At 47.0% G+C, this 23408-nt stretch overlaps 1 protein-coding gene across 2 annotated transcripts in view; it reads right to left on the bottom strand.

The window, feature by feature from the left end:
• Positions 1–23408, bottom strand: part of RBMS2 (RNA binding motif single stranded interacting protein 2) — a 257679-nt gene that overhangs the window by 99418 nt on the left and 134853 nt on the right. For both annotated transcript variants that reach the window (XM_078689107.1, XM_078689108.1), the window contains exon 2: positions 14685–14860. In XM_078689107.1, the coding sequence (XP_078545233.1) occupies positions 14685–14860 (176 nt within the window). The remainder of the gene's footprint in view (positions 1–14684; positions 14861–23408) is intronic.

Raw genomic sequence — 23408 nt, 5'->3', positions numbered from 1 at the left:
AAATTATGGCCCCCTGCAGAATGTGTTGAGGACCCCTGATTTGTCAATGCCTCACAAATATTAATTGGCCTGGGGCTGAAAGACCCGCCCCTTAAGAGATGGGGGCCGAGCCCTGACGGGCAAGGGGGGCCCCGCATGCGCAGCAGGGGGCTGCATTATGCAACCTATCCTCACGGCTTTCAGAGAACAGTACTAGCAGACAGCCTAGTGCGGACACCCAGAGCTCCTCACAACAAGGCAGGTAAACACTGCTTGGGGGGTCATGACTCCACACACCAGGCATAGAAAGCACGCAGCTTTGCTAGCATAAAAATCTTGGAAATCCCCTTCATATCCTACTCCAGTGGTAAGAGAAGATTAACAGTTAGAGGGCCCACCCTCTTGGACACAACACCCAAACTCTGCTGCCTTCCAAGAAAATTTCAATCTGGCTCCTCCCTAGAGAGTGTGAAAAACTCCCTCTCTCCTGTGTGAGCTGCAGCCATTTTTGGCAAGCACTGTCCTCCACTCGCAATGGGTTTGTGTCTTGAAAATGTTCAAAGCAATTAACAATTAAAAATAATCCAATTGCTTGTAGGTTGGGTTATTAATTCTGACTGAAGGCAGGCACCGAGCCTGTAAAATGATTGAAAACTTCTGAGGAGGTCCAGAGGAGTTTGGAGATGGGTGTGATCTCCATCAAATATGTAAAATAGATTTCAAAAGTGCTGCTCCTGAACAGCAAGGGTGGAACCGTTTTAGATTCTTCAAATACCCTTTGTAACTTCCTCGAGCTCAAATGATATTCGAATAGAACACGGACCAACCCGTGGGGGCTGGTATGGGGGGAGTGTGTCCAAGGTATGCAATACGATTTAACAGGGAGCGTGCACAACCAGGGGGTGCACCCGTATCCATGGATCTCCAACCCTTTCTGCTTGGGTAATGGTGTGTGTGCGCAATCAGACAGACACAAAAGCTCCAATGGGCACAGAGCCAACTGAAAGGGGTTTCTGCTAGATCAGAAGTGCCCAAGCTCGGTCCAGGAGGGCCAGATCCATGCCAGATTTTTATGATACATCGGATAAAGTACTTCCTGCCATACATTATAAGGATATTGCAAGATACTGAAGAGGTCTGTGAGCATGTAGAGGAAAGAGACTGAATGCCTTTTTAATGTCACAGAACTCAGGTGAGTTGGAATATGATTTTAATGAACGGACAGAAAATATTTTATTTATTATAATACATGCTCAAACCATCGCACTTTATGCAAACTGCTTAAATCCTTGCTGTTTGTTCTTTCGTAGGAGAGAAAGTATGTTTGCAGGTGTGAAGAATAAAAATAGAATCTCTAGCGTGAAATTAAACTCAACAATAAGGAGTTTGCAATTTGTTTTAATAATTATGTAGAATCAGTTTAATGTACTCAGATTAAAAAAGTACAGAACTTGCAATATGTAGAAACATACAGTCTATATTTTTCCTCCAAAGACCTACAGTAGAACTCTTTTCAGCTGATCACCGTTTATTTTAGAAAAACAGATCAGGAGAAAAAAAAGCCAGTTCTTTTTTCAATGTTTAAACTGCAGGTGTGCTTATGTTCTGTGTAAACAGGTAATTGGGGATAGCTTTTGAAGAATAATTGCAGGCGCCCATGTATGATATTCTCAAAAGATACAATCCAATTATTCTAACTGGAGCTCCTGTACGTATCCAGTGGTTGTCTTAAAATCTGGCATGAATCAAGTCTTCCTGGAACTCCGCTGGACACCCCCTGGAGAGATCTTTCTTAGAGATCCATGGACCTATTTGGTGGGTAGAGCGACATCTTGATATCAGGTTTCATTCCAGTAAAGAGAGTCTGAGGAGGAAGCTCACTGGAGCGTGGGAAGTGAGCCATACAAAACACAAGGCCTTCCTTATGCACTGTGTCAAGGGGACCCAGCAAAGAGGCATATGATGGCCCACAAGGCCTCCTTGGAGTCCTCAGATGCAACCCCTCCTTCTCCTGTTTCAAAAGGGACCTGAAACTCCATCTCCTAAACAAATACTATCAGGACCAACGTCAACTTACCTAGACTACTATATCCGAGTTGTCTCCTCTCCCCCTGGACATTCAAGGATAGTGGGTGACCGGACTATGTCATTCTCACCTGTTTCTTTTTATTGCTCTCGCCCCCTCCGCTGCACTGCATATTTATTTCCCATGCTGTTTTTTTTCTTTTTCTTTGGTTTGCTTCCTTACTGCCGGCCTATGATGTAATGTAATGTCCTTCTGCTGTTTACTGTGTGTTTGTACCTACGGGTTAAGCTAGCACTATATAAAACTTTAAAAATAGAAAATAAAATAAAATACTTCAGATATGTTAAGTGCTGGAGGACCACTGTCAACACTCTATTACTTTTTGAAGAGAAGAGGGTGTGACTTTGGGAACCTTGATGATCTATGGGGCACTTATGTCTGCCTTTCATCCAAAGAGATTGTGCATCTCCCATTCCTTTCCCCAAAGATTTCCAGCATCCTTTTTAGTGTAGAGTTCAAATTTTCGTGCAGCCTGTCCTTCTGCTGGCGATAGCTACAGTCAGGTACCGGAGCCATCCTACAGGCATAAAACTGGCTGTGCAAGAGGTGGCGCGCAGACGTAGAACCTTGTGTCGGAAGTATATTGTGCTAAACACATTCATGGCGTGGCACCAAGTGAAGGAGATCAAAGATGGCGTCAAAGAAGATTTGTTGACATAATCCACCCTGATGATTATGGACACTATACCGTGAGTACCAAGAGATGGGGCGCGGACCGATCCAACTTCACCTTCCAGAATGTTCTGTTCACCAATTGGAGGAGAATCAAAGCAGCCTCGGCCCTCCATTTTGACAGACACTGCTGGTCTTGACATTCTGCAGAGAGCCGACCAGAAACAAACAACACAGGAATGGAGACAAATTCTGCATCAATACATGGTATTGATTGGGAGAAGTACACAGCTCCACTGGGGATGGGACGAGATCTTCCTCAAAGTACAATCAAGAGCCTCCTTGCATGCTTCCCCTAGTCCAGAGCAGACAAGGAGTACGTGACCACGAGTACCTCGAGACGAACGGATCCCTCGACCCCTCGCAGTCCGATTTCCGAGCCAACCACAGCACCGAGACCGCCCTCATAGCAGCCACTGACGACATCAGATCCCGTTCGACAACGGGGAAACAGCGGCCCTCATCCTCCTGGACCTATCTGCGGCGTTCAACACTGCCTGCCACCGCACCCTAGTACAGCGCCTCAGCAACTTCGGAGTCCAAGAGAAGGCACTGGAGTGGATCATCTCGTTCCTCGCCGGAAGAACCCAGAGAGTCCGCCTCCCCCCGTTCAGATCCGAGGCCACTGAAGTCATCTGCGGCGTACCACAAGGATCATCACTCAGCCTAACCCTCTTCAACGTCTACATGAGCCCTCTCGCAGCCATCGCACGCAAACACAACCTCAACATCATCTCCTACGCAGACGACACCCAGCTGATCCTCTCCCTCACCAACGACCCCACCAACGCCAGACCCAGCCTGCATGAAGGGATGAAAGACGTCGCCGAGTGGATGAAGAACAGCCGCCTGAAACTGAACTCAGACAAGACGGAAGTCCTCATTCTGGGATCATCGCCCTCCGCCTGGGACGACTCCTGGTGGCCGCCTGCCCTGGGCAGCGCACCCAAACCAACGAACCACGCATACAACCTGGGCGTCATCCTGGACTCCTCCCTCACGATGACCAAGCAAGTGAACGCAGTCTCATCATCCTGCTTCAACACCCTGCGCATGCTCCGAAAGATCTTCCGATGGATCCCCACCGAAACCAGGAAGACGGTCACCCAGGCCCTCGTCACCAGCTGTCTGGACTACGGGAACACCCTCTACGCTGGAACCACAGCCAAACTCCAGAAAAGACTCCAGCGCATCCAGAACGCTTCAGCACGACTCATCCTGGACATCCCGCGCCGCAGCCACATCTCCGCCCACCTGAAAGACCTGCACTGGCTCCCCGTCAACAAGAGGATCACGTTCAGACACCTCACCCACGCACACAAGGCTCTGCACGACTTGGGCCCGAAGTACCTCAACAGCCGCCTCACCTTCTACACACCCACCCGCCAGCTCTGCTCCACCAGCCTCGCCCCCGCCTACGTCCCAAGAATTCGGAAATCCACCGTCGGAGGAAGATCCTTCTCCTACCTGGCAGCCAAGACATGCAACTCCCTCCCCACTCACCTACGGCTGACCCAGGATCACCTCTCCTTCAGGAAACTACTCAAGACCTGGCTGTTCGAGCAGTAGCGACCCCCTCTGCCCCCTCAGCGCCTTGAGACCCTTACGGGTGAGTAGCGCGCTATACAAATTTTGTGATTGATTGATTGATTGACCATATCTTCCATAGCAAGTGATTGGAACCGAGAGCTGTTACCACCTCTGAAATGTTGGTGGAGGGCTGAGGGCTGAGGAATGATGAGAAAGCCTTCAGGGTTGGATAAACTTATGGTGGGCCAGGGTCAGACTTTGGAGAGTGTCCTATCACCTCTGGAGTCAGAGCAGGTGAACTAGAGCTTGGCAAGCCACCACTTTCTCAGGTTCCCTGGGTGCTCACCTCACCATCGACTGTGAGTCTCTGCTCTTAAGCTGGGCGCAGAGGAAAGCTAACACACCTGGCAAACTGCCTCTGGTACGTGTTAGACCTGGCACCATTAGCGTGGGTCTCCCTTCCATTTTTCGCTTTTGTCTCCTCTGTGTTTTCGAGTGTTAGACGCTTTGGGCACTGTGCCACTGCCATTCAGTGCCACAGTGCGAATGCTCCCTATTGTAAATTGACTGTATGAATTGGTATAATCCCAATTGAGCCAAGGAACATGATAGGAAAGTCAAATTTAGTATGCCTGAGCTCCAAATATGAAAGTGCATCTTATATTGACAATTAGTTTTATATTCTGTGATCGAAAATACCACTTTTAGGTAGTAGGTATTTTCTTGCCTAAATATTCCAGTGTGCTCTGCTGTTATGTGTATTGGCTGTCTGGTTGTGGAGGGTCAGGGCAGGCTGAGCCAGACCTGGATTGAATAGAGATCGGCAGTGGAGTATGGGGAGGGGTGACCCTTTGAACATGAGCAAATCTGTGCCTGGCAAGGTGAATGATGGCTCCACCTCCCACTGTGCGTCTGGTGGCAGACCCCCTCTTCCTCAAAGGCAGGATGCAGCCTTGTAAACAAAGTGCTACAGGATGACATCAAATGTGTTCTGGTTGGTTCAGGGATTTCTGACTTTTTGAAAATAAATACTTTTGGGGTATAAAGATCTGTGCTAAGACCCCTAGACGGTGTGTTACTTCTGGATGTCAAGACGAACCTCTGTCCGTGTAACTAGAGGGAAAGGACACTAAAACTTTCATCTTTCTTGCCGAAGCAACTACCCAAGGGCCTGATTTGGGCTTGCCTCCTGCCTGAAATCTCAGGGACATTAGACTTCACCTATCAGCCGTCCGAATTCCTATTTGAGGGGGATTCTACTCGCAGGCTAGTCCTCTGTTGTGAATTCCAGCGCCTCTGGTTCTACTGTGGGGAACGCGGGCTGAAAGTCATTGCATCTCTATTTGCCTGTGTTACCAAAGTCATTGTTACCGATATTGTGGGCCGCCGCAGCTGAGGAGCTGTTACCGCTGGGAGGCAGCATTTGCCTGTGTCACCAAAGTCATCGTTATCGCTATTGTGGGCCACTGCAGCTGAGGAGCTGTGCCGCTGAGTGCCCGCATTTGCCGTCCTACAAGAATCATCGCACAGCTGAGGAGATGTTGCCGCTGAGAGCCCGCATTTGCCTGTGTAACCAAAGTCATCGCTATCGCTATTGTGGGCCGCCGCAGCTGAGGAGCTGTTGCCGCTGAGAACCCGCATTTTCCTGTGTTACCAAAGTCATCGTTATCGCTACTGTGGGCCGCTGCAGCTGAGGAGCTAATGCCGCTGAGAGCCTGCATTTGCTGTCCTACGAGAATCATCGCTATCGCTATTTTGGCCCACTGCAGCTGAGGAGCTGTGCCGCTGAGTGCCCGCACTAGTCCCACTTCGAGGATCTTGTTACCACCTGCGTGTGCCGCTGGGTGCCCTCCTTTAAGCCCGTCCCAGGATTATCGTGAGTGCACGCCGCGGACCGCTACAGCTGGGAGCTCTGGCCACTGCGAGTCCGCCTGTCATCACCGTGGCTTCCTTGTGAGGCAACAGGCCGTGCCCCTTAAAATCTCAGGTACCTTGTGCACCACCGGGTCGTGTGGACTCCGGCCTCAAGCTAAGTTTGTTCCACACGCTTTTTGAGTGCCTTTATTGCTTTTCAAGTGAATATTAATAATGTGCATTGTGCCTCCTTGAGCGCTTTTTAGCCTTGTGTTCAGTCTATATAAAGATAACTATTTTTCTATAACTGCTTGTGGTGTCTGTAGCGTCTCCCCTGTGTTATTGTGTATGGTCATAAATGCTTCACACACTGCCTCTGAGTTAGGCCTGTCTGCACGTGGTACGTTACCACAGGGTTGAGCAGGGGTTATCAAAGGGTGTAACTCCCTTACTCTTACTTAAGAAGAGGGATCCCTATTTGGACCTCGGCGCCAGCCAACTAGAGATCCCCATTTCTAAAAGTACCACAAAGACCTTTTGTGTAGCTGGAGCTACGGCTTCAGTGCCGGGGGCGGGAGGTAGCATTACTTCCTCTTGCTCGTACACAAGTGCCCTAGTCTTATTATTAATCTGTGCCCTGGTCACACTGTCCAGATAGTTGTTGCCAATTAAGCCATGGACTACCAGGGGGATGGAAGCTACCATTACTTCAGTACCTGTGCAGAGGTGCTCTGCACTACCCATCAGAGAGGGCAAAGGGCATCCCTGTGTCATGGAGGAATGTAAACACTGCCCAGGACACCTTGTGGCTTGATGCAATGAGGCACCAAGCTCCCTAGTAATACAAATGGAAGAATTTGGACTCTATGCTGCGACATTCTGCATTTAGTGTAATGTTATGGACAAGTATGTTGATTATTTAACACGAAGACCTATAGTTGGTAGAATTACTAGTCTGTCTTCTGTTTTCGCTCAGTAACTTTCAGCCTCTTGTGGCCTTCAGAGGGTGTCTGGCCACAGAGGCAAGTAAAGGGTTTTTTGTGCCAAAGATTTAATGGGCATGTAAGCTGTACTCCTTTCTCATTCGGAGAGAGAGCACTAACATGAGAGACGAGGGAATGAATGTGTATAGAGGATTAGCCCTACTTTTTCTCTCGCAGAGTGGTCCCAAAAAAGTGAGCGCAAGGAATGAATCGCAAGAAAATCGTATTTTCCACTCGTTTGCAACGAGATCCCTACAAAATTGAGCCACTCGATGAATGGGCACAAACGCTACACTTCCTTCTCTTTTACATATGGATACCTACATAGAGAGCCCAATAACTGAATGGGTCTGGCGTTCACACTAAGGGTTATCTTTCATGCCTTCTAGGGAACTTCGGCAGAGGGGCAAATGGCTGAATGCATTTTGAGGGAAGACCCCTTCATCTTCTAGAGAACCAGGTGGGAGTGAAGGTAGGATGGGGCATAGTGTGGGAGAAGCAAGGCCTTCCGGATCACAGTCGCCACCTCATCTGGGGCGGACACTGAGGAAGTAGAGATACGACAGTCACTCACTTACACGGACCAGTGGTGGGATTGCTACCTTTTCCCGAGAAATATATCAGCCACCTGTTCACGTTTTACGATTCCGCTAAAGGCTGTACATTAAACTACAGCAGAACTTTGTATGAAATCCTCTGTTCATTTAAAAAAAAAATGATTGCTTATGATTTAAAGAAAATCACAGTCAGTGACGTTAAGCAGTACCAGTAAAAACATAGATATTTTATGGCAAATTCTCATGCGATTCCTGCAGCGCCAGTCCCCCAGCTCCCCCGCACCCCCAGACCACCCCCCTCAAGCTCACAGAGCAGCAATAACGTCTAGATGTCCCTGACCCCAACGTAGCCTGTTGATATTTAACATGGTTCTTCTCGGTTTCCTTTAATTATAAGACAGGGTTCATTAATGAAGCTTCACAACATGCCTTAACGTATTTTCTTATATTTGCTGTTTAAAGTGTGTACTGATAAGAGAACAATATATCGACTTCGGGTGATTTTCCTACTTTTTCTTCTACAGGGACATTAAAATACTGGCCATGCTGAGTATAAAGCTAGGCGCTACGCAACACGGGAAACCGCCTATACAACGAAGCCTTTTCCCCGAAATCTTTAACCAAGCATGCAGTACAACGCATGCGTGGTTACCACTAATGCCTTTACCACGCATACCTTTACTACGATGTTTGTAGTAAAGGCATATGTGGTAAAGGTAAAAAGAAAAAAAGGGGGGCTTGGGGGGTCTCCCCCCCAAATAAAACAACTCACCATAAGTCACGTCGGCGTCAGCGTCGTTAAAGAGAAATCGGGAAAAAATGCCGTTTTCTCTTAACGACGTATGACGTCACCACGCAATTATTCGAGGAAAAGTTTATCCGTGGTAAACGAATTCCGTTGTAACGCATGCGTGGTAAAGGCATGCGTTGCAACGGAATTCGTTGTATCATCATATATTCCGCAACACTAACCACATGGTGTAATTTCATCACACGGGGAACTTTGGATATAGTTATAATGCCTGACCCTGGACGCATTATAACTGCAACTATATCCAACGTTCTCCGTGTGATGAAATTCTAGCGGACCAATTCGGACTTTCATCCTCATAAGGTCAATAAAATGAGAACCACTGAATCTATAAAAAGAATACCTATGATTCAAGGACTAAGAGATAAAAGGCATGCTTATCCACCACCGCCCCATCTTACCTCTACCCTCTTGCCAGAACTAGTTATGTCTTTACAACTTCTCCCACCCCGCCCCTGAACACCCCTACTCTCCATTTCCGGCTTTTACACGACCCCGCAGCTCCGAGATAGTCTCCACGTAGCGTGACGGGGACTCTGGGGAGTTCGTGGCAGGCATGCTAGGGGTGATGCGAGGACAGCCTCGGGGGAAACTGAAGCTGTCCCAAAAATGTGCGCTTGAGGATTTTATGGGCGTGGGGTAGGTGGGTCCTGGTGGGAGAGTATGCCACAGCAAGACGCCGGTGGCACTACAGAGACACTCCCTTGGAAACGTTCACCACAGCTTTCTCATGGCGCGTGAAAATGCCTTCTCAGCAGAAAGCCCTTTCTTGGAAATGGGAATTCACCGGGGACTGTTTCCTGCTCAGCCGTCCCTTATCCACTTCCTGTCCCCGCCTCCTTCCCGGTTCCAGAGTGTTCCCGGCTGCCGTCAGTCTTGCTGGCGTCCGACTGCCCCTGGGGAGCTGGGTACCATGATAGGGAGCCCATAGCAATGGCGGAGAGTTGTGTAAACAGAGCGAGTGCCCCTGGAGGCAGCTGTCCTGCCAGGGATGCAGGAACAGGGAACACGGGGGCTGAGGCCAAGCAGGACTGGGGGCAGAGCTGGGGGCAAGCAGGGTTGGGGGCAGAATGGGCTGGAGGCAGGCAGGGTTGAGGGCAGGGCTAAAGGCAGGCAGGGCGGGAGGCAGGCCCACTGGAACTAGGCTGCATGAAATGTCAAGTTAACACAGCACGTCTTTCGCAGCATTATTTCGCTATTTTCTCTTTATACCATGCTGTGTCGTCGTGTGGACAAAAGTTATTAGTACAAGTTTCACAAATGAATAAAACAATCAGCAACTGAAACATGATTAGTGCTTCAAATGGAACTATCGAAGCGCTGGTACTCCTGGTCTCAGAGTACCTACATGCTGCTGAGAAGTGTCTGAGAGGTGCATGTACCATCCCTTTCAAATGAAAGCAGTGCAGGTACTGGGCACCTGCCCCTTTAAAGCATAGAACTTGATCCTCTAAACAGATTGCGCACCACTAAGTGTCACGTTTTTTAAAATTAAGATGTGACATTTCTGAGCTAGAAACATTTTGTGTTGAAATCTGAACATCATGCAGCATATGGTGAACTATGTGGCAACTGTTGCGAATCCACAGCTGCAGAATCACATAATGTCAGAGGCCCTGCCTTAAGTGAAACCAGGAGGTTTCCCAACGTGTGACCTTTGAGAGGTGAATGACTCTTCTCCGGCCCTCTGAGTGTTTCAGAGGTGAGCCTGATGTATAATTCACTGTGCCACACACACGTACTCATCTTCCAATGCCTAACACTAAACTCTCATACCCTACGCTTTCCAAGGAGCTGTCCTGTATGACTCACTTGAGTCCAACTCAACCAGTCTTCCAGGGGTAAGTCTGACGTGTCCGGCTCTGCCTCACCTCTTGGGGCCTTACCGGGGTCGGTCGCATAAGACATTGGCTCTTCTCGAGACCCACCAATACTTTAGTGTTAAACATGTTTTTGGCTTTGTCTGAATCCCACTAGCTTTGCAAAAGCAGTTCTGAAATGTGCTATATACTCTTCCCCACCCCGGTGGTATGCAGAGCTAAGCACTACATGTGACTGACTCTTCACCAGACTTACTGGCCTTCCTTCCAGCGGTATCAATTTGTCGAGAAAACACACATGCTCATAGGGCCATCTAGGTAGTGGTCCATCTGTGCTTGCAGAACCGATTTTGTGAAGTCACCAGTGTTACTCTTAACTCTCGCATGGATGTAATTCCCCATTGTTGATGTGAACTCTTTTCCCTCAGCATCTGCCACAAACTCAGGGTATGGCCTAGTTTAATGTTATGCACCACAAGAAGCTGCATCTTTGTAAACTCCTCCTTTCGTCCCACCATAACAATGTTTGTGTCTGGTTGTAAATGAAAACATAAATGGTCTTTGGGCAGCTCACAGGCAATCCTGTTCTGCAACAGAGTGGGGTGCCCAACATCACAATTTGTGCCAAGGAGCTGAGCTGGGACTTAAAAATATCCTGTTTCACATATGCTCTCTGGTTACTGAGTATCACAACAGTGGTGTTAGAGATATGTTGTATAAGGACATGCATCAGTGGGCTTGCAGTGGGTCTACTTCAGAAGTATTCAGATTTCTTCAAGCTGCAAACCAGTCCTCAAACAAGGTAAATAGAGAAACCTCATTTGATCAGGGTTAGTTTCCTGAATTAGCATGCAGCGAAAGATGCCTATGAGCATGATCACTATAATTAGGCAGCAAGGGAGTAACAATTAATGCGGCAGAGTTGACTAAAGCATACTTGAAGGAGAGGTAAAATGTGGCACATTATGTGGCAATATTATTTCCCTTTTTTGCAACACACATTAATACTCTCTGGGCTACAGTTTCACTTCAATAGTACCAGTTTAGTACCTGAATACAGGAAAACGTGCATGAAGGTGACAAGTTAACCATTGCAAAATGTCTGCCATTGTGAAGCACTATTTTTGTGACTTCTGATCTGTTTGAGCTAGAAACATGCTTTTGTTGAAATCTAAAGAGTATGCAGCAATTGGTGGTTGATGTGGTAAGTGTGGTCAAATCTATAATTAAGTGGCAAAATCGTATAATTCCTTTAACCCTGTCTATACATTTGTTGTACCTTAGATTAAACTGAGCTGTTCATGCTGCTGTCAAACAATGGAGAAAAAAAAACCCTTGATTGAACTGATCAAACGCATCAAATACAAGACGGTACTAAAACCAGCCCCTTCATTGAATAATAATACTTAAATTGTGTTGGACCTACTAATTCATCTCAGTTCCCCTTATAGAAACATTTTGAGTTCAAAGACTCATGAAATACGGCCAATTCTTTAGAGTGTATTTTACTTTCATTTTTGTACAAATAAACACGCCCATTTAAGTGTTCTGCAGCCTCAACCCATCACAGCTTCACTTTTCTCTTTCATCAAACTTTTCCCACTGATCTAAAGGCCAATGCCAGATAAGTGCTACACAAATTCAAAGTAAAATAATGTAACTTGCACTCGAAATACTTACTACAAAGTGTCTTCCTTTGTGAACGATATGCCTACCTTTAAGCACAATCACAACAAAGAACGATACTGTCAAGGAGCACCAGGATCCATACAGTTCAATTGTACAGTACAATCAGAAAATAAACTTTTTAATTTCAATCTTCTTGCAAGCTTGTATAGATCAATCTCTAAATTAACAAAATCACAGTCACCTTCCGGGCAAGAAGACAAACCCTGTTGTAATACATTCAATTCAATATCAGAAAAGGGTCTGTCCGAAAAATTGATAACTTGAAGAATTTCAGTTTTAGTTGTAGTAGTGGATTCAGAAATTGCAATAGTCCCTAAGTTTTGGTTTTGTTCTGGCTTCTTGTACCCATCCGTGTATTTTTGGTGTTTCTCCTGCCCCTCCTTGTTTTCCCATGCTTTTTCTTTTTCCCAGTTAAATACATGAACTTTCGAGACTCCTGTCTTCATAATTTACTGGAATTTTAGGCATTTGAAAAAATGTGATTATGATAAACAATGTATTGGTGGTCATAGTGGAATAAAAAGATCTGATTTAACAATCTCTGATGTTCAGGATATACATTTGTTATTATATCTCTCAAACGAAAATTAAGTTAATATTAATGATTTACCTGGCATTTTGGATGTACAAATGAACTATACTTGAACTAGTGGGCTAGCACCGATATCTAAGTTTACTCCACAAGGAAACGGATATGCAGCTATAGATCTTTTCATTAACAAAACTCTGTGTGAACTGCATAAGTTTCAAGATAGCACAAACCTTTAAGGTTCCTCTTTGTTTAAGCATTCCAGTCTGTCCTTGGCACTATTGTTCTTAATGGGAGAGAATTTGGTTTTCTCTTATAGGTTTAAAAATGTTAACGTTGGCACCTATAGCAGAGTGGAGTTACTTAAAATCTTTGGGAAAAACATTTTTTTTCATTATCTTGTGCCACATAGGTTATTTGATAATCCCGACCCAATTTTTTTATCACTTGAAAAAATACTTGTGAGCTATATGTACATTTTAAGAGCAGTTTCCCAGTATATTCTCTAAATTAAGACTGAGCAGCTATATTTGTGAGTTCTTATCACTAGTCTAGGAGGCGCAACGACGGTGATCTGCTCCTAATCCGAGCAGTTCTGACAGCCTGCCTGATGTGTCATCACATGCTTACATAGCATTCTTCCTTTTAAAATGTATGTTGTACCGGACAACTGCGGCACAGCGGTTTATAGACATAAATCAAAAGGAGAGAGCAGGAATCTCTGGGAATGGAGACTGTGAGAGGGGGCGGGGACGGCTATCTGTTCCTTTTCAAAAGGAAGAAAAGCTGCTATTTTTGTGCTGGTGCTGTGAGGATGTCCGGCCCGAGGCTGTGTGACCGTGACCTCTCAAGCAAACCCTTCCTTGTCATTCGACACTTGACCTCAGCGCACATCCGCTTTGCCCAATCCGCGCTGCACTGATGGGTCCCCTGGTGTTAAATAATGGCGTCTGCGGCTGTCTCGCTGCTCGGTCAGGCAGCTTTGAGGTAGCACAGATTTAGGTTGTTTGCTTAACCCTCGAGGCAAATTCGTACAGATCATTATGTTGGATAAATCGACAGGGTTAGGGAAAGTCGGGACGAAGGTCCAAGGTCGAACTCCGAGGATCCGGCGAATGCGGAGTTGAAAGATGCAAAGCAGCAGAGCTGTGGGTTTCAGCCCAAAATGGCTGCCATTAAAAAATGGAGCGTGCAGAGAGAGTCTGCAGCAGGCTATTTAGTCTTCGCGTTGATCAATGTGACACCTAAACGGCATAGAGACGTGCATAGTCTTTCATTATACGAGACTTACTGTTTATCGTTTTAAAAAGAGTGAAGCCCTATCCAATATGGCGTCGAGATATGAAAGATAGATTTCACAAGTACAAGGAGAAGGTAGGAAAAGAGCTTGGAACAGAACAGATGAGCGCTGTGGACAAATTATGAAAAAGAAGGGGAAATATAAGTGAAAAAGCTGGGGAGAGGGACACAGGGAGAGGGGCAGAGGGAGGGACGGAGAAGGGAAAATGGGCCAAAAAGAGGGAAATGGGAAATAAAATGAGAGTGAAAAGGTGGCAGATGAGGAGAAAACTGGAGCAGAATGATAGAGAATGTGGTAGAGCAATAGAGACATAGGAGAAAGAGATGAGAAGAAAGATATGGAGAGAGAGGAGGACCAGAGAGAGCATCAACAGAACAAGTGGGAGAGATGCAGGTGGAGAGATGGGGAAAGGACATTGGGCAAGATATAGGAATGGAAGAGAGGGGAAGAAAGAGATGGAATAAGTCAAAAGGAAAAGTGAAGGGGCGATGGTAACAAGTGGACGAAGATTGAGAAAAGACAGCATCCACGAGAGGAATAAATGAATAGAAGGCGATGGGAACTGGAGAGAAAGACAGTGTGAGAATTAGGGAGACAGAAGATACCGAACAGAACATACAAACAGGGGAAAAATTGCAATAATCAAGTACTGAAAAAAGGAGAATAAGAAAGAAGGCGTGGAAGGGCGAGTAAGATTGATTTCGGGATCAAAGGAAGGTAGTGTTGGAAGGAATGAAGCATGGGTGTAAGAGCTAAAGAGAGATGCTGAGGGATATAGGGCATGAGGGGTATCAGCCGAGGCTGGGTGAAAGAAGGAGAGTAAGGCACAGGATGAGGACAGTGAGCATAGAGGGTAGAAGATGGTTGTTCTTACGGTTGGCAGAGCTTGACCAGATCCTGATCGGTAGTGCCTGGGTTCAGACCCCGGATGTACAGGTTGGTTTTGCTCAGCTGGTCCCCTCCACAGCCGCCTCCGCTGCTGCTGTTGCTACTGCTGTTGTTGCTGGGACTGGGGGGAGCCATCAGCTGGGCTGTCGATACATAAGGTTGCTGGAAGGAAACAAGAGGAGATTTTAGACTCAAGAGCCTGAAATGGGTATAAGTGGCAAATATTTCCCAATAAAACCACCCTATAGAAACAAGGCATGGAGACACTGACTGTCAAGAGACTGGCTCACCCGCCAGAGGCAAAGCATCAGAATACTGACAGATCTAGACAGCCAAAACAATGATTTTAACTCCTAGACAAAGCACAGAACTATAAAGGCAGCACTGGGAGGCATGCAAAACACCACTGGAAAAGCACCACTGCATCACCTGTCCATTGTCCATTGAGGCTAGGCACCAAGAAATTGGGTTGTCTACAGAAACAAAGCATCGAGGCATTCACTGGCCTAGAGAAGCAAAGTATCAAGGCACTTACTGGCCTATAGAGACAAAGCATCAAGGCACTTACTGGCCTATAGAGACAAAGCATCAAGGCATTCACTGGCCTAGAGAAGCAAATTATTAATGTCATACAGACACATCACATCATGGCACTGGAAGAGGAAGAGGTATAACACAGCGGCCAGGGAGACGGACTATGGAACCAGGGGGCTCATGGTTCGATCTCGGAGGCCGGCGGCAGATCAGCCCAGCACCATGTGACTCTGGGCAATAGCTCGCTTAATCTTCCCGACGGCCCCCAGCGCCTTGACACCTTCGGGTAATTGTTCGCGCTTTACAAATACTGGACATTTACATTTACTGACTGTCATACAGAGACTGAGCATCGACATATTGACTGGCCTACAGAGACAAAGCATCAAGGCATTCCCTGGCATATAGAGACAAAGTATTGAGGCATTCACTGGCCTAGAGAAGCGAAGTATCAAGGTTCGGTCTACTGCTGCCACGCATACGCAAGGCATCAAGGCATTGACTGCTGTAAAGTCTGGGGCTGTCGTACAAAGACACTGCCTGAAGACTGGAGCTGCCATACAGGGGAATGCCATATGAAGGGGATCAAGCCAGATCCTGAATCCGGCAGCCATTATTGAGCTGCGTTTGGTACCCAGGCTGGCCCCAGTAAACTTTGCTGAATTTCTCTAGTGTAATTTGCCTACAATAGCACACATTCCATAGTACCCACAAATTGTTCACTTTTCATTCAGAGCACCAACAAACGGGGGCAAAGGGGGTTTCTTATTTTCACTTGCAGCTGGGCCAAACACAAAGGCCTCACTTAAAGGGCCAGCAGCCCTCCTTTTTATGGAGTCTTATCCTGACTCAACACTATCTAAAGTCTAAAAATGGTGCAAATGAAATGAAGAGGTGCAAATGAAATGAAGAGGAGCAAAGGCACACCGCTTGTTATCACTTCACTTGTGCTTAAGTGAAACTATGATATGCATGTTGCTCAGCTGCTGTTTGCAGTCGATGTGTATGCACTGTAAGAACATCTGATATATCTATCTGCACCAGTAATTACACAAACATTGGTCTGAACAGTGCTTACTAAGTTTAGGTTGGAGGTCCACTGGAAGAGCTAACTGTGGGTTGAAGTGATTGGGTAGCGGACTGTGCTGCCATTAGGAATGGAGGCGCACTGGCAACGCTGTTTCAGGGTTCCAGAACCTGGACAGCGGGCAGTAATGCATTTCAGGTTTCAGATGCCATGGCAGAGGCATGTGTAGGCCCCGGTCCTGGAACAGGGCTGGCTCCTGGCACCAGGGAGGGAGGCTGCATGCCATAGGAATCAGACTTCTGAGAGTAAGGCCTGGTACATAGCAGGGCTGGCAGCATTTTATAGCCTTTCAGCCCTCTCTGTGACACTAGCAGGAGATCTCTGTGCCATTCAGTGCCCTGGGTCCATCTGGCACCCTTTGATGGAATAGCATGAAAAATGTACTATCGCTTGGTGCCACCTGGGTGGAGATGGGCAAAGAAGGCAGCGTTTGCAAGGAAGTTGCCTCCTGCCATTCCTACATCTGTGCTCATGCATGCCACCGGAATCTTCTGTAACGTGGGGGGCACCTGCCCGCACCACTGGCACCCGATCAGTTGTACACCGCTCCCTGGACTCAGAGGGGCATTAGTGCCCGGGGCCGCCTTGCAGGGCGGGGTGCGTCCTCCCCTGATAACACCAGACAGGCAAGAAGGCAGAGCTAAGCCTTTCATGTACTCACCCGCCAGCAGCTGCTGAAAGCCTCTGATCTCCTATGGCGACGAGGTGATGCTATCTTTGCAGCAGGGCTTGGCGGGAGAGGGCGCCCCCTCCGCTAGTGAACCGGCCTCGCTGGCGCGTTCCCAGCTACATAGCGTGCTCTGTCATGTCACCAGCATCTGCCTTGTTCACTTTGACCATTTGTAGAGCTTCAAGGCCGAGGCACCATTTACGGGTCTGGGAATCTGCTTTGCTGGAGTCAAGGTGGCCTGCGGACATTGTGTTTGTAGAGAGATGTCTGTCTAAAGTATTGTTAGCTTGGACTGTGGACTGCATACGATGCTTGCCCTTTGTCAAGGTTCTTTGTAGTGCACTGCGTACGAGTATAAATGGTGGGATGCACAAACCAGAGGCGAGATGGAGGCTTTGAGCAAAGAAGCGCTTTTTGTGGCGAAGAGATAGGACCAGGAGGAAACTCCAGTAAGATAACAAAGGCTAATTCATTTCTATACCTAGTTACAGTTTAGGCTCTGTGTGCGTCATTGATTGTCCTCACAAGATGACTTTCAAAGGAAGTTTTGAACTTACAGTGTGCGATGGAGGCTGAAAAGCACAGTGCCGTAGCAGGTGGGGGCGGCCCGCCCCAGGCAGCACAAGTTTTGGGGGCGGCGGTCTACCCCAGGCGGCACAAGTTTTGGGGGTGGCGGTGGCTCCTCCCGCTCCTACATGAGTTTGCAAACGCAGAATTAATCGCCAGCAAACACCCCCGCGCTGCACGGTAAAAGTAGGGTTTCAGTGATGAAACCGGTTAGTCCTTTCATCTTTTGGCGTGGTTTCCCCAGTCTTTTTGCTTCTGGCTCCCTGTTATGACTGTGTGCTGAACTTCATTATTGCTGGTATTAGGACACTGGGCTTTACCACTGCTGACCAGTGCTAAAGTGCATGTGTTCTGTGTCTAAAATATAATGGCATTTGAATACTCCATGATTAGCACATTTGATTTACTAATAAGTCCTTAGTACTGTCCATTGTGTGTGCCCACGGCCTGTCAATCAAACGATAACCGTGGGCCTAAAGCACAGATTGTGCGCCCCACATAAATAGCCCTTCACACCTGTCTCAGGCAGGCCACTGCAGAGCCTGTGTGTGCAATTTTAAACTATCAAGTCGACCTGGGAATTCCACGCCAGGCCCAAACTTTTCCATTTATTGCATGTAAGGCACCCTTAAGGTAGGCCCTATGTAGCCCCATGGGCAGGGAGGGTGCAGTGTATTTCAAAGGTAGTAAATGTGGTTTTGAATTTTAGATGTCCTGGTAGTAAAAAACAGCTACATTTGTTTTTCACTACAGCAAGCCCTTTCTCGCCAATAGGTTAGCATTGGCGCAACCTTGTAACACTCGTACAATTGGGAACAGATACAAATGTGGAGTTTGTTGTTTCTGGACTCACAACATAAAAACACATCTTTTAGTGAAGTTGGTTTTTAAACTGCAGGTCTGAAAATGCCTCTTTTAGAAAGTATCCATTTTCTTACTTAACCGTTCTATGTCTCTGCTTGTCCCTAAAATACACATCTGGGTTGGATGACAGGTGGGCTTTGTGAATTCACTCTAGAAAGTCACACATGAAGGGAGCTGAGCTGTGCCCTGCATATCCTGAAGACCTATCACCTGGCTGATGGGTCTTCCTGAATTAGAGTGGCGGGAGTAGCTGACACTTGCACCTGAATAGGGCTGTGCCTGTCCCCTCACAGAGAGCTGCCAACCCCTCTGCAGTGTGTCTGGAGCCAGGGTCAGGAATGGCCGGGTCTTATGCACTACAAAGACCTTTCTTTGAAGTCTGCTGACTTCAAAGAGAAAAATGGGTATAAGTATTGGACCTCTGAAACCATTGACTTGGAACACTCTGGACTGAGGACATTCTACCAAGAAGAAGAGCTCCTGTGCTGCCAGAAGGGACTGCCACTTTGCTGTGGTGGCCTGCTGCCAGCTGTTTCTGTCTTGGGAGTGAAAAGACTGGACTGTGCTCTCTGCATCCTGCTTTCTAAGGCTCTCCAAAAGCTTGAGTTGAGGTTGCCTCCTATTGGAAGTCTCAGGGTCATCAAAGACTTCCCTTACAGTGTTAGGGCTTTTCTACTGAAAGCCCTACTTTGCCAAGTGGATCCAAATTAAGTTCATGGGCCCTTGGAAGTGGGTTTGCTTTGATAAGCAAGAAGAAACCAGTCCATCGACTTCCGAGTGTGACTTCGGAGCCCCCGCCGCTCTTCAACACAGCGCCACTGCCTGCACTAAAGCTGTGGTCCCCACTCAATGCAACAACCGTGACTTGCAACGTAGGCCCCGACGCCGGTGCAGCGCCTCTGAAGATCCGCCAAAGTGCGAGTCTTGAGCACTACGTCACCAAAGTCTGTGACGCCTGACTCCACTGCAACACCTGTGGCCCCGTGGTGTGACATCAACACAGCAAAGTCGGTGCCTTGTGGCTTGACCGTTGACGTTTCATCGACCCCACCTCACTGCCAATGCTGCATCAGATCCCCTATGCCTTTCAACGTCCCAGGCATCCCAGACGACCCAACGACCTGCACCGACAGTGAGGAACCGAAGCCGCAACAGCCTCAGCAATGCTTCACCTCCCCAGCGCCTCGCATCGTCTTGGTTTTGTCAACATTTCCAAGGTAATGTAACTGGGTTCTGTATGACCCCATAGCCGGCCCGTGCTCCTTTGTGGTTGGCCCAGAACTTTGAGATTCCACTTCATCAATCACGTCATTATAGCCCCCACCAGAGCTATTGTATTTCTAAGTGCTAGAACTGCATATAATCTTGTAGATATGTGTATCTTTATTTGTGTATGGTGGATTTTTGTCAGTTTTGATCATGTTTTAATCAGATACATTTTGGCTATTTTTTCTAAACTAGTGTGGAGTACTTTTGTGGTGTTTTCGCGGTGTTAGTGTGTGTGTGTGCACAAATACTTTACAATTAACTCTTTAAGTTTAGCCCGACTAATCTGAGCCAAGCTACTACACTTACCCTGACTAGGATTGTGAGTACCTACTTGCACAAGGTGCAAACCTCTGCCAACTAGAGACCTCGGTTCTAATATAACCCTATAAGGTAAGGAAATTGGAGCATTAATGCAACGCATGATGGGGTCACTATGTTTACAAGAGAGGTACCTTAGACCACTTTTTAGGTCTCGCCTACAGACAGCTTTTAGCGGTCTATTGTCGAAACACCTCTTGTGGATCATATAAAAAAATTACAGTGTGCTTTGGTGCATCCCACTGCTTACCACTGGGTGCCTTTCTTGTCATTCTCATTTGCCTGCCTCTTATTTGAAGGTTTTCCTTCATCTCCACAGTTTGACCCTCTCCTGGAGCATAGTTTCTTTACCATCCTTTTGATGTGATGACTTCTATCCTGCGGCTGCTTAAATTCAGGGAACTACATTTTAAAATAATTTCAGCACTCATCTGCTTCTCCACCTCTTTGGTGGCATTCCAACCCCAAGCTCGTGCCTTCCTTCTCCACTCCTCTACATCCGATATATTTTTTTTAAAACCCGTCATATCTACGTTTCGTGTTACTCTCCTGCTCAACGTTCATCACCTGTGCATCTGCATTCTCTGTACTCCACACCCCTTCACTCATGGCCTCCACCGCTTGGAGATATACATTTTTTAACAGCCACCCCAACCACAGATCTATCAGTGTTTCCCTGCCCCTCCACTACTGCTGTCCCACTTCTCCCCCACCCCTTTCTATCACATTTTTTATTGTTTGAATTTTTCGTTTTTATAAAGGTCTAACAGCTGCAATGTGGTTCCCGGCTGATCCATTTACAAAAGGCACTTTCACGTACATGTAAAGTATGTTTTTTCCTGTACTAATGTTGAATGGCGTCCACCATCGTGGAGCAGTAAATAAAAGACAAACACGGCCGTGTCACGACGTATATATATTTTTTGCAGATAGTATCAACAAAAAAATACTCTTTTTCTCTTTCTGCAGATGCTGAATAGCATCGGTCCACATTAGCACCCAAAAGGCGAAATGTCTGGGCTTTGCCAATGCTTGTTCTATGAACGTCTTCGATTCTTTTCAGGGCTGTTTTTACCTGTTAGTCATCTAGCTTCATGAAGCAAGCACGTCTTTGGCTGGGTTGAATAAGGGTGGCGCTTAGGGAACCTTGTCTTGTGAGGAGAAGGACTATGGAGGGATGTGTTGACCATGGTGCTGCGGTAATCTAATTAATTATATGGTTTTGAGGCAGTCCTGTGCCTTTAGGGGTGAAGTGTGTTCAAGCTAACCTTTTCAAAATGGGTTTAACTGTATGCTTGTGACAGCATTAAATGTGATGTGGAAGTGGCGAGTTTGTAGTCCCATGTGTAGTGGAGAAGTGTGGCTCACTGGTTAGAGGAGGCAGACCCTGAAGCAGAGGTCAGACCCGGGACCAGGGTTCAATTCCCGACGCGGCAGGGTCTTGAGCCCAAATATCCACGGACTCGATAATTCTCGTTTCGGTGCCTACTCGAGTCACGGGTTCACACTCTGCAGCTCTGGGCATTAGCTTGCTTAATCTCCACTACGCCCCCCGCGGCGGGATGCCTGGCTTTCACCTTGGGGATGCCCAGTACGGGTATCTCACAGGGAAAAGCCAGGACGGGTTCCCAAGGCAAGCGCCGAGATGCCTACGGGTAATCGTGCGCTATATAAGAACGCTTAATAATAATAATAATAATAATAATAATAATGTGTTGTCACTGGACTTTTTCAATTGGCTTGCCAGTTAATTCTGTGTAGGATGACTGCACCATTTGCAAACATTCTGTGCAGTATCTCAGCAGCTTTACAATCTGCACTGGCTTCCGGTAGAGAAGCGCATCCAGTTCAATGCACTATGTGTGGTTCAGCAGATCATATATTAATAAGCATGGCGCGCCCAGTTTACTGTCTTTGCTCCAGTCATACAACCCGACCAGGGCATTAAGATCAGCGGACTCTAAACTGGCAGTGGTACCACACTTTAAACTGGCTGGAAAGGGAGGAAGCTCCTTTCGAGATATAACTCCGGTGCTACTGAATATTTTGCCTACACATCTGCTGAAAACATCAAATCATCTCTGCTTTAGGAAACAGTTGAAGACTTGGCTGGTTGCAGCCTAGGCTTGGTTTTGTTGTGGGTTGTCACAGTAGAAACAGGTATCACTGGGAAGCCCTTTTAAGGGCAGCCATGCTGCTGTAAATCATTATGACGTAACATAATATGACTACACATCGACTGGCAGATGCCCCAAAGTCACTCAAAGGATATAGATGCTTTAGGACTGGCTAGGGGCAGCTTTCCTACATTGTTTAGGACTTCATGCTAACATGAATGAAACTGGTTGATACTTTTGATCCATTTGAGCGTCATATTTTTTTTATATCTGAAAATTATGTAGCAGAGGGTGAATTATGTGACAAATGCGGTAAGCGCATAACTTGTGTAAACACTGCACCTGCAGAATCGCATAATTCTGGAGGCCCTCGAGAGATATTTCAGCAGGTCAGGTGTGCTGTCAATGTATATAACTTCTACTGTGAGGGGAAAGTTCTTCATACCTTTAAGCTTACAAAGTTTACTGGCACAGGGTTTCAACTATGGGGTCACTGAAAGGTCATAATAGGGCTACTAAAGGTTACATGTTTCGTCATGATTTATGTAACGCTTTATTTTTTTAAAATCTTTTTATTAATTAAATAACATACCAAAACACACACCATGTTTTTTTGTTTTTAAATAGACAATCCAATATCAATATAAAATGACATCAGTGAATATTCCCCCACCCCGCTCTATTGCATCAGCAGAGTCACCGTGATGACAAGTGTCTGTCATTCCTATCCACTTGACCAGAGCCTGTACCTAGACCATGTCAGAATCTACACTGCACCAGACCAGCAGCTGCGCTGTAAAAGTACCCTACTACGCGTGTCCATCCCATGATCCCATAACCCCTCCCCCAAACGCTCCTACTCGCTTCATGGGGGCCAAGCATCTCGGGGCTCCAATAAGTCATCGATCATCGCCTCCCCTCTCTCATATCATCTACTACTTCATAATCTCTATGAGCCTTGCGCATATGTTCCTCTTCAGCAACAGCCCACTTGGCTACCGCACGCAGCAAATCAGAAATCAATGGCGGAACCGAGAAATCCACAAATTGCAATCCTACACTTTGCCAAAACCAGCCCAGTAGCAGAAAAACGCCGACTGAGCCGCCTCCTCTTGCGCTTAGGAACCAGTCCAAGCAGACACACCCTTACATTCAGATCAAGTGTCCAACCAGACTCACTCAGTGCCATCCCCACCTCTCACCTGTACTCCTGTATCCGTGGACACCCCCCACGATATGCAAAAAATCTGCTTCACCCTTGCCACACCGAGGGCACAAGGATGC

Source organism: Lissotriton helveticus, chromosome 1_1, assembly GCF_964261635.1.
Source record: "Lissotriton helveticus chromosome 1_1, aLisHel1.1, whole genome shotgun sequence".
Taxonomy (NCBI): domain Eukaryota; kingdom Metazoa; phylum Chordata; class Amphibia; order Caudata; family Salamandridae; genus Lissotriton; species Lissotriton helveticus.
Note: the sequence above shows the minus strand (reverse complement) of the source record. Positions and strands in the feature narration are given on the sequence as shown.